This window comes from Oxyura jamaicensis, chromosome 2, assembly GCF_011077185.1.
Source record: "Oxyura jamaicensis isolate SHBP4307 breed ruddy duck chromosome 2, BPBGC_Ojam_1.0, whole genome shotgun sequence".
NCBI lineage: Eukaryota > Metazoa > Chordata > Aves > Anseriformes > Anatidae > Oxyura > Oxyura jamaicensis.
In genome coordinates, this window is record NC_048894.1 from 95180874 (window position 1) to 95195175 (window position 14302).

Consider the following 14302-nt stretch of genomic DNA (forward strand, 5'->3'; position numbering starts at 1 on the left):
AGTGACATGGAGTGACATCAGCTGACAAGGGAAGACCGACTGATGTCATACCTGGACTTCTGTAAGGCCTTTGACATGATCCCCATACAACATCCTTATCTCTAAATTGGAGAGAGATGGATTTGAAGGGTGGACTATTCGCTGGATAAAGAATTAGCTGGGTGGATGCATCCAGAGAGTGGTGGTCAATGGTTTGATATCCAGGTGGAGGCTGGTGATGGGTGGTGTTTCTCAGGGGTCTGTATTTGGACCAGTGCTGTTTAAATATCTTTATCAATGACATCAAATAAGGCTGTATCAATGGCATTCATTTTGGGTTTTTTATTTGCTTTGAAATATTAGCCTCTAAGGGTTGTGAACAGGAGTTACTGAGCTTTTAGGAAAATAGTTGGCCCTCATAACAAACCTGATCAATGACTTTGTTCTTAGCACCCAGGGATGTCACATGAACTCAAGTGACTTTTCATCTTTTCCTCCCCTCTTTTTATTGATAATACCAGATTAAACTTGCACATCTTGTTTTAAAATGCATTTATACATGTTTTTACCAAAAATGACTGGTATGTGCAATTATTCTGTTACCTGAATATCTTCAAGACTTGGTCTCAAGACAACATTAGGAATAGATAGCTGAAATTCAGTTTTGAACAAAGGAACCCTCTGTGGCTCTACAGACTTGGTCATCTGATACCTAGAGTCAACAACACGCAATCGATGTCTCAAGGACTCTAAGGAAATCTTCGTGCCTAAATAAACACAAATATTTAAGTGAGGTTATATTTTTTTGCCACAATAAGCTTGGGAAAAAATAAGTAATATTAAAAAGCTAAACATATATGAAAGCAAAAGACTCACATCTGACTAAAGAGTCAGTATTCTTCTGACAAAGCTGTCCCATGAGATTATAGTAACAACAAGGTAGGCATTCTTGGCAGCGTGTTTTCTGTTTCGTGTCAAGATGTGTACAGGTATATGAATCCTGAAGAATTAAAGGGATTTTTTTAGGAAAATAACCATATTGTCCAACATACGTATGAAATAACAAGTATCTGAGTAGGTTATAAAAGGTTACTTTTTATACTGGGGGTTACTTTTTGTACTGGTCTTACCTCCAGAGTTCTTCTGGCATCTGCTTTCAGCCTGTGCTTAAGAGTATCTACCAATTCATATGCACAGCATTCCACTTGCTGACTCTGCCTAAAAAAAAAACAACAACAACAACAAAAAACACCTTACAGTCACACACAGGGAATCAAACATAATGAATACTCTTTGCATATTTCCAGGCATACACAACCAGTTCCACTGCATTCTGAAGAGCCGTATATGCAGGGAAAGGGAAATGCCCTTACACTTTTCAGCTTGTTCCTACTGCTTGGTCATACAGAGAATTGAGATACGCAAACTATCCAGAAAACCATTTGTCAGACTCTATTATATCTGATTCAACTGGACTTCAAAATCATTAAAGAAATTAAGTTATTTTCCTGCTAAAAAGTTAAGGAGAAGGGAGGGAGGGAGGGAGGGAGGGAGGGAGGGAGGGAGGGAGGGAGGAAGAGCAGGCATAACAGGACAATTCAATAAAATAACGTTAGGTATGTATTTGATATCTTTTCTGATTCTGAAATCAAAACTAGTAAAAATAAAACCAAAATAAATACAAGGTGAGTATTGTGAGTAATTTGCAAAATGAGCATAAACATGTTTTTGGAGAAGAACAGAACTAACATGTTGTATCCTGGAAAATAATCATAAACTAAAAAATTTGCAGCCCTGTGAGAATGGGGAAGTCTTACATTAGCTAGCTACCATTAAGAATCAAGCAATTCGCACTGGGATGACACTTCAAGTCAACTATCTCAGTTTTTCTTGCTATTGATTAGAATGCCGTAAGAACTAAAACCTGAAATGCTAAGCACTATAGATGCAATTTTACATCTGCTGTATTCAAGTTACTTGGGAATTTGTCCCCTGCATCCTGAGACTATCATTTTGCTTCAGACTAGTAGTCAGTAACAGTAAGAATAAATGTTTAAAAGTATATTCTCTATGAATAAAAAAGTAATACATGAATAATCCCTCCCAAATCACATCTTCAAATCTATGCAGTAAACCTACTGAGACAGTTTGTGAGCAGTAGAGATAGCGAGATTTTCTGTCTGTTCCAGAAATGCAAGCACATCCATAGGTTCATCTTCTGGCAAAATTATCAGAGCAGTGTTTGACATATCCTCCAGAACTCTTTCAATTCTGCATTCCAGGGTATCAGCAGCTTCTTTGACTATAAAGTCCAATTCCCTCATGGTACTATAAACATTCTCAATAACTAAGCAAATAAAACAAAGTGAAAATAAGTCATGCAAAATACAGGCCTTTTAAATCTCCTCTCCCACCCCCCAAAGTATTGCATTGAAATGAGGATTTAACGACAATAAAATATAGAATTAAGGCCTGAAATAGAATTGAGGCCTGAAACCAAAACATGATGGGCTTGCTGTATTTGGAGTCTTTAAATGAAACCATTTTACAATAAATAGCAGAATAGCCTTCAAAATACCTCTTCTTCTGTGTATTAAGGAATATTGTAATGGAAATGACTAACAAAATACAGTGGAAAAAAGAAAGGATACAATGGTCGAAAAAATATTTTGTTTCTCCTACGCAGATACAGAATGAAAGCCAGTATTGTATCATTGTGATCAACTAATAAATTCAATAGCTAAAATTCCTAACACCAAGATCACATGTTGGTTAAACCACTAGATTTCTTCTTTCATGTGCATGATCTAACTTAATTTGAAAAAGATAAAATAAATTCTTTAACAGATGTGTTTATCAAACTAGGTTAAAAATAATTATTTCTGAATAGGGTGCACAAATTCTTTCCCTGTCTTCCATACTTGCATTGTAAAACAAAAGAAATAAGTCACTTGACTTTGGTTATTAAACAGACAGTATCATTGGAATCACCAGTACTTTTTCTTGCTGTATGTAGAAAGAAATCACTATGAAGTCTAAAACACAGCAGTGTGACAGTAGTTTCCAACTGTTGGATGCTTTAAATAGAAAATTATTTCTATTAGGAAGTTAATGAATGGGTCTTGTCTTTTTTATTGACTGGAATGGACAAACCATCCAACACATTCCTTAGGCACCCCTTTTTTTTTTCCAAAATACATAAAGTAGGTAGTCCTAAAACCATTTTTTTCCTCTAGTTTTTTGGTTTTAATCTAGAAGGTAGCCACAGGCTCCCATGCTTCTACATATTAGATGGAACTAGGCACTTAAGACATTAACCAGATGCACGGTGAGTTCAGCACAGCTGTGGCAGGTCAGAGTTATTTTGTATATACTGCACCAATGTCTAAATTTGTAAGTGTCCAACATACATTCTGGACACATTAAACTTTGCATATCCTCAAAAACATATGATATATATAATCTAAAAGAAAGAATTAATTTCTCAGGGAGATGCAGCTGCAGGAAAGAGTAGGTAGCCCAGATATTCTTGCTGTGTAGCCTTTACCTTGTTGTCAAAATAAAGCCAGTTTCCACCAGAACCAATGCTAATCCAAGAACCAGTACAGCCTGAATTATAGCTATTCAGATACTAACATAGCCGATGGTATCTTAGCATTGTGTAGAGAGTAAATAATATTGAAATGACCTCCTGTATGACGTGTTACTAAACTATGTAAACCAAGCACAAAAAATCATTTAAGACAAAGATATAACACGAACAAAAGAAAAGCTTGCCATTGTTTTTTACATTCTGGTCAAAGATCAAGTAAAGGGCTAAAAGGTGGCTAGCCCTGCCTTAGACACTGGTCAGAGCCCTGTGTACCAGTGCCACATGGCACAGTCACAAATGAACAGCTGTACAAACCCATGCATGCAACTGTCCCTGTTTACTTTTGCTGTGTTTCGTTTTCAAGAAAAAAAAGTGAAAATATAACAACAGTCTGCCTGAACTGAGAATTGATTTACAAGCATGAGCTACTGTCTTCTCACAGAACTGCAACGCATAAGTCTCGCCAAGGGTTTTATGTATTTCCATTTCGATGACATTATTATAACAGTTGATTTAATGCTGTATTTGATAGGGATAAGGTTGTTTCTTACTGGCCGTGTGGAAAAAAAACTCAATGCATAATTGAAGATTTAAAAAGTTTTCTTAGAAAAAAAATAGAATTTTCACAGAAATCTGCAAATACTGCATATCTCTTACTATTTTCAACTTCAAATTTAGTCATGTATCTTCTAGGATGTTCAGCGTAAGTTACAAAGATTTTTCTACAGAGAAGATAAGAGACACTATTACAGCACCACATTTGCTCTCTTGTCTCACATTCTAGTACTAGTCAGGCTACAATTACCTACCTAACGTGAGGAGGTCAGTCCACAAACCAATTTTTCACAGAGAAATAAAAACAGAGTGCAGACATGAGAAGAGTTTTTAATTTGTTCATTATGTGGACACTTACTTGGAAACAGATCAGAGAGATACTGATAGGGGAAAAAGAAGTAAAAATGCATGATAACTTCAGCAGTGTGATGTGACAGATTAAGTTCAATTAATGAAAAGGCATGTAATTAAAAAACAGAACTGTAACACAAGACCTAATATGACGCAATGTTATTCATTAAAATTTGCAAGAAAGCTAAAAAGTCAAGGCTATACAGGCCCTCCCATCAACACAGCAGTATGGATAGCAGTCAAACATGACAAGCCATTTACTCAGTTACACAGATGTAAATCAACTACCTTACTGACTTCACTGTACTATCAGCAACTGCATTTATAATACCTCAACTGAGAGACTTACATTTGTTAAAAGAAGGGAGAAGGGGGTGGGTCGGGAAGCAAAACCAATCCTTTTACACCAAATATCATTGTCCAGGAGTGAGCAGACAGAAAGCCTCATTCTTAAGAACAAGAGAGAACCTCAAAAAACTGTGATTTTGCTTCCACTTCAGTATGGACTGCCACCAAAGGGATGATGAAGCATTATCATTTTCCCAAGCCAGAATTTCCTACTCCCTTATGTCAGCAGTACCATCTGGTGATCATTTCAGTAACTGTCAACAGCTCTTATAACACTCAGTATATCTACATAGAAGATATCTTCTGTGTACATCATCTCTGTCACTTCTAACATTTAAAGGTAAGATGAAAATAATGTATGCAGAGCTACTTTGTTGCTGGGGAACCTAATAGTATTTCTACATTTCTAAACCCCTTTCTAAGAAATACATAGGAGAAAAGAAGGTTCATATTATCGAGGTGTGCAGACAAATGCTTATCCCAACCTGTGGCTACATTAACAAGACAGAAAGATAACAAATTCAAAGACATAACAGACAGAAATGACAGAACAGGATGTACAATTGGCCAGCCCTAATGGTAACTACATTAACAAGATGCCAACATGGCAGAAAGCAGAATCAAGTAACATTTGTATACAACAAAATGGGGCTAATCATTTAACAAAGTTGCTAGGTATGAGTTACTAAGGCAAGAATAACATAAATACCAAAGCAGGTACCAAAATCAGGACCCATTAGCACAAGAGTAAAGTTGGGTTGTTTATGTGGGAGGACAAAAAAGGGATAAAGGGATATGTCCAGCATGGGGAAAAAAAAGATTCATCTGGTAAAACAAATGACCTAACAAAGGCTGTTCAAAGATAGCTGTTGAGCAGCCCTGACTTGATCACCACAGTTTAGAGCAGGACATAAACACACTGTTTCCACTTCACTCGTCTGACTTAGTCCATCAGGAGGAACCTGATGGACTTTTTTTTTCCCCTTGTATAGGTGGAATGCTCTTTCTAAAACTGACAAGGAAATACCAGGCAAATACCACCAAACAACGCCATTAACAATTCACCACTTCTTCTCTGACTACATACACTTATTGATGTTTGAAGAAGTCCATGACAGCTCCATCATGCCTGGAGCAAGGGCATCCTCAACTTGTCCTATGAACGGCTTCATCAGCGGTTTCAGCACAATAGGAATTCCATTCAGACACTCTTTGTAATTGATCAATAGATTCTGAAGTCTGCAAGACATGACCATGTTTAGAGTGTGCTTATTTCAGATATTTGAAACATACAGAAGTTTGGCCACATTTTCTTTTAATAACAGTTGCAAGTTCTGACCCTATGTTAAAAATAAGAACTCTTCCCACAGCTCTTCCTAGCTCAGAATACGTCTCTTTCTTCCCAGTAACAGTAGAACCAGATTGGAGATATAAGTACTTCCAGAAAGGTGACTGTTACCAATTTACAGCAACTTTCTTCCAAGGAAAATGAATTACAGTCAAAAACCAGGAAACTTAAAACACAGTATTTTTGTTCCCTTCTTCCTGTCTCATGAGAGAAGGTATGAAATAACAAGGTTTATAAGAAAAGCTAGATTTGAAACATTTGGGACATCAGATCCCTAAGATGCCGAATTCTGATCCAAGACTTACCAGTACAGTTACATGAAAACAGAGCTACATAATGGAGCTCCACAAACAAGAATTAGAAGCTAGAACCTATTTTTGTAACAGAAAAAACACTTCTGACACTAACTGTAATATTTTAGAATGCAATGCCTATGCTATAGTGCAGAGATGCCTTAGCAGTACCTAGAAACTCCACTTACGGAGCAGCTGTTGTAGTAACAAAAGAAAAGCATGGAGGCATTGTCTAGTTATGAGACATTTGTGGAGACAGAAACAACTGCATGTTAACAATATTACTATGGAATGGCAGGGGAAAGCAATTACATTTCAATTAAACTCCATCAAGGAGAAAAATTACAACAAATCAAAAGCACACAAAACAGACTCAAAGCTAGGGATTCCCATTTGCAGACGAGAATCAAATCCATAAGGTGTTCACTCACTCCATGTGATGTCTTTTAATCTGTTCTTCATCTGCACACAAGCCAAGGACAACATCTGGAACTTCAAAATGCATTTTTTTCAGGTACTTTGTTTCATAAAGTACTTCCAGGACCACTGGATCCAAGTTTACAAGTAATTCCTTCATGAAATGTACAGAGAGGGGGGAAAGAAAACAAGGTAGTAGTTTGGTGGTTATGTGCAATGTGACACATCTGGAAGATATGACACAAGATTTGGAGGACTAGCCAAGATTTTTAAAATAGACACCCATGTTTCGATTTCTACACAGATCTTCAGGCTCCTGTATATCTGGATTTTCCAGAGTATTAATCAAACAATAGCTTACACTGATTTCAATTTCCAGGGACTTCCTCGCTGTGCCCTAAGCACCTGACTGCTGTGACTTATCAAGTCTAATTCTAGTTCTGTACCTGTCTCTGTGCAAGCTAACTTGCATGAGATGCCAGTTTCTCCAACTATAGACCAGGCAGAAATGTTGTAAAGGTTAGTCTCTGTACATTTCTTAGGGCATAAAATGCTAAATAAACCTGACAATTAGGTTCTAGTTGTCCTTTATAGAATCATTAATTCAAAAAATGCCCATTTTAACTGTAATTTCTCTACGCCAGAGCAGAGAAAGTCATCTGTAAAGTAAGAATTGTAAAATATTCTGTCTCAGCAAGCAGTTTTGAAAGCAAATTAATTACCGCAATACAGTCAATACAGATGTCAACCACTACAGAAAAGACCATGACCTAATTAAAAATTCATTCCTTGACTAAAATTTTGGTTAAGACAGAAAGTAATAGATGACACAATATGTAAAAAGACATAGATAAGTCTATAACAGATGCACATTTGCTGGGCACTGCCTCTTATATGTCCTGAATGAGGCAGGAGTCTTACGAAGAAGAGACAGGATCAAGTCTGCATCGTAGCATAAACAAAAAGGAAAAAGAATCCAGTCACATCAGTTACAGCAGTTCATTTTCTAACCTCATGAAGATTTTTGTAATGCTGTGCTTGTCTATACAGGATACAATTAAAGTAGCATAGGTAATACTAAACAATGTAACAGCAATACAGAAGAATAAACCATATTTACCTTGGTTTCTTGGTGCCTGACTAGTAAGGAAGCATATAGAGCATTTCTAGCCTGGTCAGCAAACCTGCACCAGGCTCTATGATAAATAAGTTCAAATTCCAGAAGAACCGCAGCCATTTTATTGTAGCTCTTAACAACCTTTTTCATTTCCAGTGTCTGGAAACATAAATAAATAAATAAGCAAACGCCACTTAATCAACTTGATGAGCCTAACATAGTAAAAATGTCCTCCATTAGGCTTTTCCTCACCACCATTAGGCAAACAAAACAGAGTTTTAAGTTATGCTATTTAAGAGATGATGTAAGACATGAAATATCAAAATCTATTTAAGAATTCAATTATTGTAAAGTATTTAACTGCTCTGAACAACTTTTTTCCTGATTTTTGCCTATAAAATAAAGTCTACAGTATGACCTATGCAAGGGACTGATTTGCCATTGAGGGAGCTACAAAACTAGCATTCTTTCATGATGCATTTGAAGTTGAATATGTCAGTCCTCTACATGACAGAGCACAGCAGGCAGGAGGCTGTAAGCATAGGTCCATGGCCAACAGTGCTGTGCTCAGGAGTAATAGGAACCAAGTCCCAGAAGGAACAAAAAAATCACCCAAGTCATCAGCTAAACATCTCAAGGTAAGCAACTGTCTTGAGTCACAGAATAACAACACTGCAAAAATGAATTCAAATCCTGGAGCAAACACTAAAAACTATCTTGTTGGATGAGCCTGAATAAAAGTTGTTAGAAAAGTGAACTTAGGAGTATAAAAATAAATCGTGTCTGTTAATAACTTGTGTTATAAATTAGCATAAATCACCCTCTGATAATTTACAACCTTCAAAAGTGTGGTTTTCTTTTTAAAGAATCTCATGGGATGGTCAATTTTTCTGTATAGCTGCTGAGCCCACATAATCTTCCCTGCTACCTAAAACACAGAAGATATGAAGTTATATTTCCATTAACTTAAAAAGTAAAGAAGAAAAGTCCTTTTTCTTTCTCATTTATTTCATTCTTACGGGTGGTATGTTACGTGGTATAGGTGGATTTTCTTTTTGCTTCTGGTAGAGGTTCTGAACAAAGTCTAAGTCTCGACTGTATTGCTGAAGGACAATGGTGTACTTCTCACTAAGATCAATTTGATTTTCTCCTATTTGTTCAAGCTTCATCAGAAGTCCCAGCATCTGTTCAGTCTAAAAAGGAGAATGAAATATTTACTGCAGATGTTAATAATTCAGAAAGTCATTGTTCACAAACTCTGGTATTTATTTATTTATTTATAAGTTACATAAGTTTGTAAGTTATTTTCTAAAAAGCACTGAAAAAGCCATCCAGCAAAGTCAGTGAACTTAACAGTTGCATTTTGTCCCATACAGAATATACTTACTATACTCTTAAATAAGAAGCTGCCACCACCACAGACCATTTTGGAACATTTAGTTTTTTTTCTGACTCTCAAATCCTCAATCTTTATTTTTCTGCAAACAGTTGTGGTAGAACAGCTACAGTTTACCTCCTACTTCATTTACATCTCATTTCATGAGCAGGGTCTGAACTAATGAACAGAACTGAAATTAAGGTAACAGATGGCAGAAACTATTAAATTACTCCTGCCTGTCTGACAGAAATAACTTAGAAGTGCAACAGGAAGCATCTTTAAATATGCTCCATCAATAAAATTTAAACACTGAGTATAGCTTCTTTGACTTTCATGTTAATAAAATTTAATTGCTTTTCTTTAAAATTATCATTCTCCATTTCCTCTTTAGTTCATCCTATAATTTAGATACACACCAAAAAATTATTCAGATTCATTTTTTATAATAGACGGTTAAAGATATCTTCCCATTATTTTTCTTTTGCTTTTTTGTTTGTCAGGTATCACATAGATGCTGTTCATTTATATGTAAAAGAAAAAAGCTAACGAGCACATGAATCTGTACTGTCCTGTGGCAGGCAAACAACTAAGAGTGTAAGAAATGGAAGCTATCAACTCTGCATCAAACTCACCTGTTCTGATTATCGTTATGTATTCAAATACATAATACAGGCAACCCGTGGAAGCCCTTCCAGGCTGAATTCTTACAGTTGATAAGACAATGAACTGAAGTTTCCCCCCTGCACTTTCAATTTTTCTTTTACTTCTGCACTAATATGTGATGACAAAGGATCATTAGCTTGGCTTCAGCATGTTGATTTTACCAGTAATGGGATAGTGGGCTGCAGCATAAGAATTGCTGAACTTTATCCTCAGAATGCGTGTACTTTTTCATTATCTGCAATAATCCTACACCACAGCTTGGAACTTCTGTCAAACACGAGTTGTTTCCTTTCGCCGGGCTCAAGAAAAGGATGTTGTATGTATGTCCCTACAAGAGCTTTATTTATTTATTTATTTATTTATTTATTTATTTATTTATTGTTAAAGGAAAAAAAAATAGATACCTAACATTCAAGAGGAAAGATAGGGAAGCGCCACAGTACTGAACATTACTCATGGACTGCAAGAGAATATACAGAACACAGGAGAGGAAACAGTGAAAGAGAGAGAGCAGAGTAAGAGAGAAACAGCAAGTCAATCCAAAGACAGTGAAAGAAAACTGAGCCATGGAAATAACACTGTTCAAGACACAGTGAGAGAAGGAAGACTGTCCTAGTGTATCAACAACATGGTGGGAGAGGGATGGGGAGCACTAGGATGAGGAAAGAAAATAAACCATTAAAAAAAATAGGGTTATAAAGTCAGTAAGTAAAGATGCAACTGGCACTAAGTAACAATGAACATTAACTTCCAGTGCTTCTGCAAGCTACTTTTAGAATAATTGTAGTAGGCTTGATGTCTCCTGCCTAATCTCAGGCAGCCACCAGCACAGTGCAGAACACTGCCAGTAATGAAGGAGTACAGCAGGAGATGTGGGTACTCAGCCCTTCTGAAAACCAGAACAGGAGGTTGTATTTATAAAGTTACTTACAGTTACAGTCTTCTCAAAGCAGGAATCCACAAATTCTTGTATGGACTCATACAATGTTGCAATTTGGTTCTTAAATTCAAGGTAGTCTTTTTCAAACTAGGAAAATAGGAAAGGAAAGGAAAGGAAAGGAAAGGAAAGGAAAGGAAAGGAAAGGAAAGGAAAGGAAAGGAAAGGAAAGGAAAAAATAAAATACTGTTGCTTTCATTTCATGCAAAATTATTTCCCTGAAGTTTCTGTGGAATTTGCTTTATCTGCCCAGTACATGTGTTCAGTACTGAATTAAAGAGGATAGGAACAACACCAGTAATTAAGGCATTCACATTCTAAGCAAAGCAAACAAAAAATAATAATTATTAGGCTATTTGATTACAGATTCATTTTTATGAACACAACGTACTGCAGAGGAACAAGGACAGGCAGAGGAAACCTAATAACCTAATCTGAGAGATCATACACTCACTTAGCTACTCCTAGCACTGCCACAGGAGAGCGCTAAGCTCACTGTTCAGGTATGAAACCCATCCAGAGCTGCAAATTGGACAGGCTCTCTAGAGCACGTAACAGACTAATGGAGGTTATTATCAGAAGGAAGCCAAAAGTCCTCTGGACTTACACGATTTAAGCACAGCTGCAAGCAATAGTTCAAGAAAGCAGGAGAGAGCACTTCCATTGTGAGGCTGTAAATCCAGTAAAGCAAGCATGCTACATCCCAAAAAAGCAGCTCAGTTCCAGGATGTACAGTATATTCAAGTCTGAATTTGAGTCTCAAGCACTTTATAAGTCACTTTATTTTTCACCATGTGGCTCAGAGCTGGAGGTGATATCATTCACTTCTCACTCTGAAATGGTCATCTAAGTATCTAAGTGTTGATACTGCCTTCATTATTCCATTAAGTAACACTGAGTAACTCTTGAAAGTAGATAAATTGGACTTGATGCATTGATCTGCCTGAATTAGTTTTCAGTCTGAAGTTCAAAATATATGTATCTCAAAACAAACAAGTTTAGGAAATGCTGTTTGTATCACTATCGGTCACACAAAAACTAGTTTATCAAAAATTTACAAAAGCGTATGAAATAAAAAGCCAAATACACCCAAGAAATTTCAAATTGGATTAAAATATAGGGAAGTAGTATTACTGCAGGAAAATGCTATATGCTATAAATTATAAATTACATATGCTATAAATTTTAGTTTTCTTTGCGTAACTCCAATGAAAAGCATAAGATTAATGAAGTGAGAATCGGACAAGTGCTGAGTGAATGTACCTCCTGTTTTCTGTGATCCAGAACATCATACTTTTTTGATTTGGTGTTTGTAGCAATGCTCTGGTAGTGAGTACTGATCTCTTCAATACCTTCTATTTTTATACGCTGGAGCTCTAAAAGGCTTTCCATAATATTGCTCATATCTGAAATTTTCTCCAAACGTTTACAGAATGTATCAAATTTTCCAAAAATATAGTTTTCACTGATGATAAAAAGCAGAAGCATTATTATACATATCTATTTGTATCAGATTTTTTTTTCTATTTAACCCAGATATATTCCACCAGAACTACTACCAAGTTTCACATTAAAAATCTATGCTGTAGTAATTGCAAAGTAAAAACCATTTTAAGATAATGGATACAACACAGAAAATGCTTAATTCTTATCTATGTCAACTAAAACCTTCTCCACATTTCACAGGAGTTATTCCTGAAACTAATATATGTGAAAAGAGATCAAAATGTGAATAATACGCTAAGACAAGCTCCATGATTTAAGTGCTAATACAGGTAAACCTACTCTTGGCTTTATGATTGACAACCTAGCCCAAAGCTGACTAAGTTCAACTGGAGTCTTTTAACTTATATTTTTTAGGATTTCAGACCTCACACAAACATACACGTTAATTTAGCACATGCATAAATTCCCTGAATTCCCTTGAACATCTGCTAAATCAACAAGCAACTTGCAAAAACCTGTTACTGTTTACTTCTTGAATGATAAAATAAAATAAAAACCACAAGCTCATGATTTGATTATAATAAATATTACATTTTAATTGAACATTTAACTTTTCAGGTAGCCCATAGATATGATGACATCTCATTTATAAATCTTATATATGAATATGATTCAATATTAGAGTGATTTTTTTACCTGAAATCAAATTGCCTGCCACTTGGATTTTCCTTTAACTTCTCCCTAATTCTCTGAAAGGATGTTTGGTACTGTTCTTTGAGGAAAATGCATTGTTGTATCCTCTTTAGCAATTCTTGCCTGGACAAAAAAGTGCAAAAAATCATCCTAAGAAGCTTTACAAAAGAGCATAAATAAAAATAGAACATTTCAGTCAACTGCAAAATAAGAATGTAAAATTATACATTAGCTGAAAAATGTTCAAAATAAGAGGATTACATTAAAAATTCCTGTTTAAAATTTGTTATCCATACTGGATATTATTAAGTTTAGGCTTTATTATCATCAAACCAAAATTTCAAAGTGTAACTCAGAGAAGACTTACAACAGGCAAATGCTAGCTACTGAGTGCCTGAAATTTGGCCATTTCTCCATCTTCTGTAAACTATGTCTAGCTGATGGACTTTGTGATGTTTGTTTGTTCGTGATGTTTTTGTTTTTTTTTTTCCTAAGCAGACAAGATTGGTTTGTTTGTTTTTCCCAGACTACAGAAAGCATAAGGAAATTTCTTGTTACTTTAAAAAGATGAAGGAAGTCTGAAGGAACTCTGTTACTAAGGTCACAGGTAGTTATACACAGTTATCTTACACCCAGTTATTCATTAACCATGGGGTACTACTATACAGAAGGTATATAAAGAAGACATGGAAATCAGTCATAAGCCATTTAACCAAGACTGTTCCTCCACTTTGGTGTTGTTTTTCAGCTTCCAAAATATCATCAGGAATTAAAACGATGACCAAACCTTATACATTGAAACCTCTAACTGGGACAGAGAGAAAATTCTGCAGTGGCAGCAGCACCAAATAAATGAGCAAAGGGGAAGAATGTCTCTATCTCAAAAAATAAAAATAAAAATCTCCTAGAATACACAAAAATTGTATTCTACTTTCATTTATATTAATTCTTTAGGATCTATACAGTCAGTACTTAATTAATCATAGGTGATTTCTGAAAACTTCCCTTTTCCCATACCAAAATGTAGAAGGAATCCAAATGTTTTCTCTCTGATTTACTCTCGTATCTTCCAGCCTGTTACAGCCTGTTACTTGTATCATAGAATATATGATATGTATGAATGTATGAATATATGATATGTATGAATGTATGAATGTATGTTAAGTACACACATCTTGACTACCT

General features: G+C 35.7%; 1 protein-coding gene across 5 annotated transcripts in view; it reads right to left on the bottom strand.

Annotated features, from left to right (window-relative positions):
- LOC118161925 (dynein heavy chain 5, axonemal-like) overlaps nt 1-14302 on the bottom strand; it is a 147846-nt gene that overhangs the window by 115645 nt on the left and 17899 nt on the right. For all 5 annotated transcript variants that reach the window (XM_035317702.1, XM_035317703.1, XM_035317700.1 and 2 more), the window contains exons 13-24: nt 13121-13240; nt 12242-12443; nt 10973-11068; nt 9020-9193; nt 8839-8928; nt 8004-8159; nt 6898-7037; nt 5913-6064; nt 2119-2326; nt 1110-1197; nt 856-979; nt 583-746 (exon numbers count right to left, since the gene is read on the bottom strand). In XM_035317702.1, the coding sequence (XP_035173593.1) occupies nt 583-746; nt 856-979; nt 1110-1197; nt 2119-2326; nt 5913-6064; nt 6898-7037; nt 8004-8159; nt 8839-8928; nt 9020-9193; nt 10973-11068; nt 12242-12443; nt 13121-13240 (1714 nt within the window). The remainder of the gene's footprint in view (nt 1-582; nt 747-855; nt 980-1109; nt 1198-2118; nt 2327-5912; nt 6065-6897; nt 7038-8003; nt 8160-8838; nt 8929-9019; nt 9194-10972; nt 11069-12241; nt 12444-13120; nt 13241-14302) is intronic.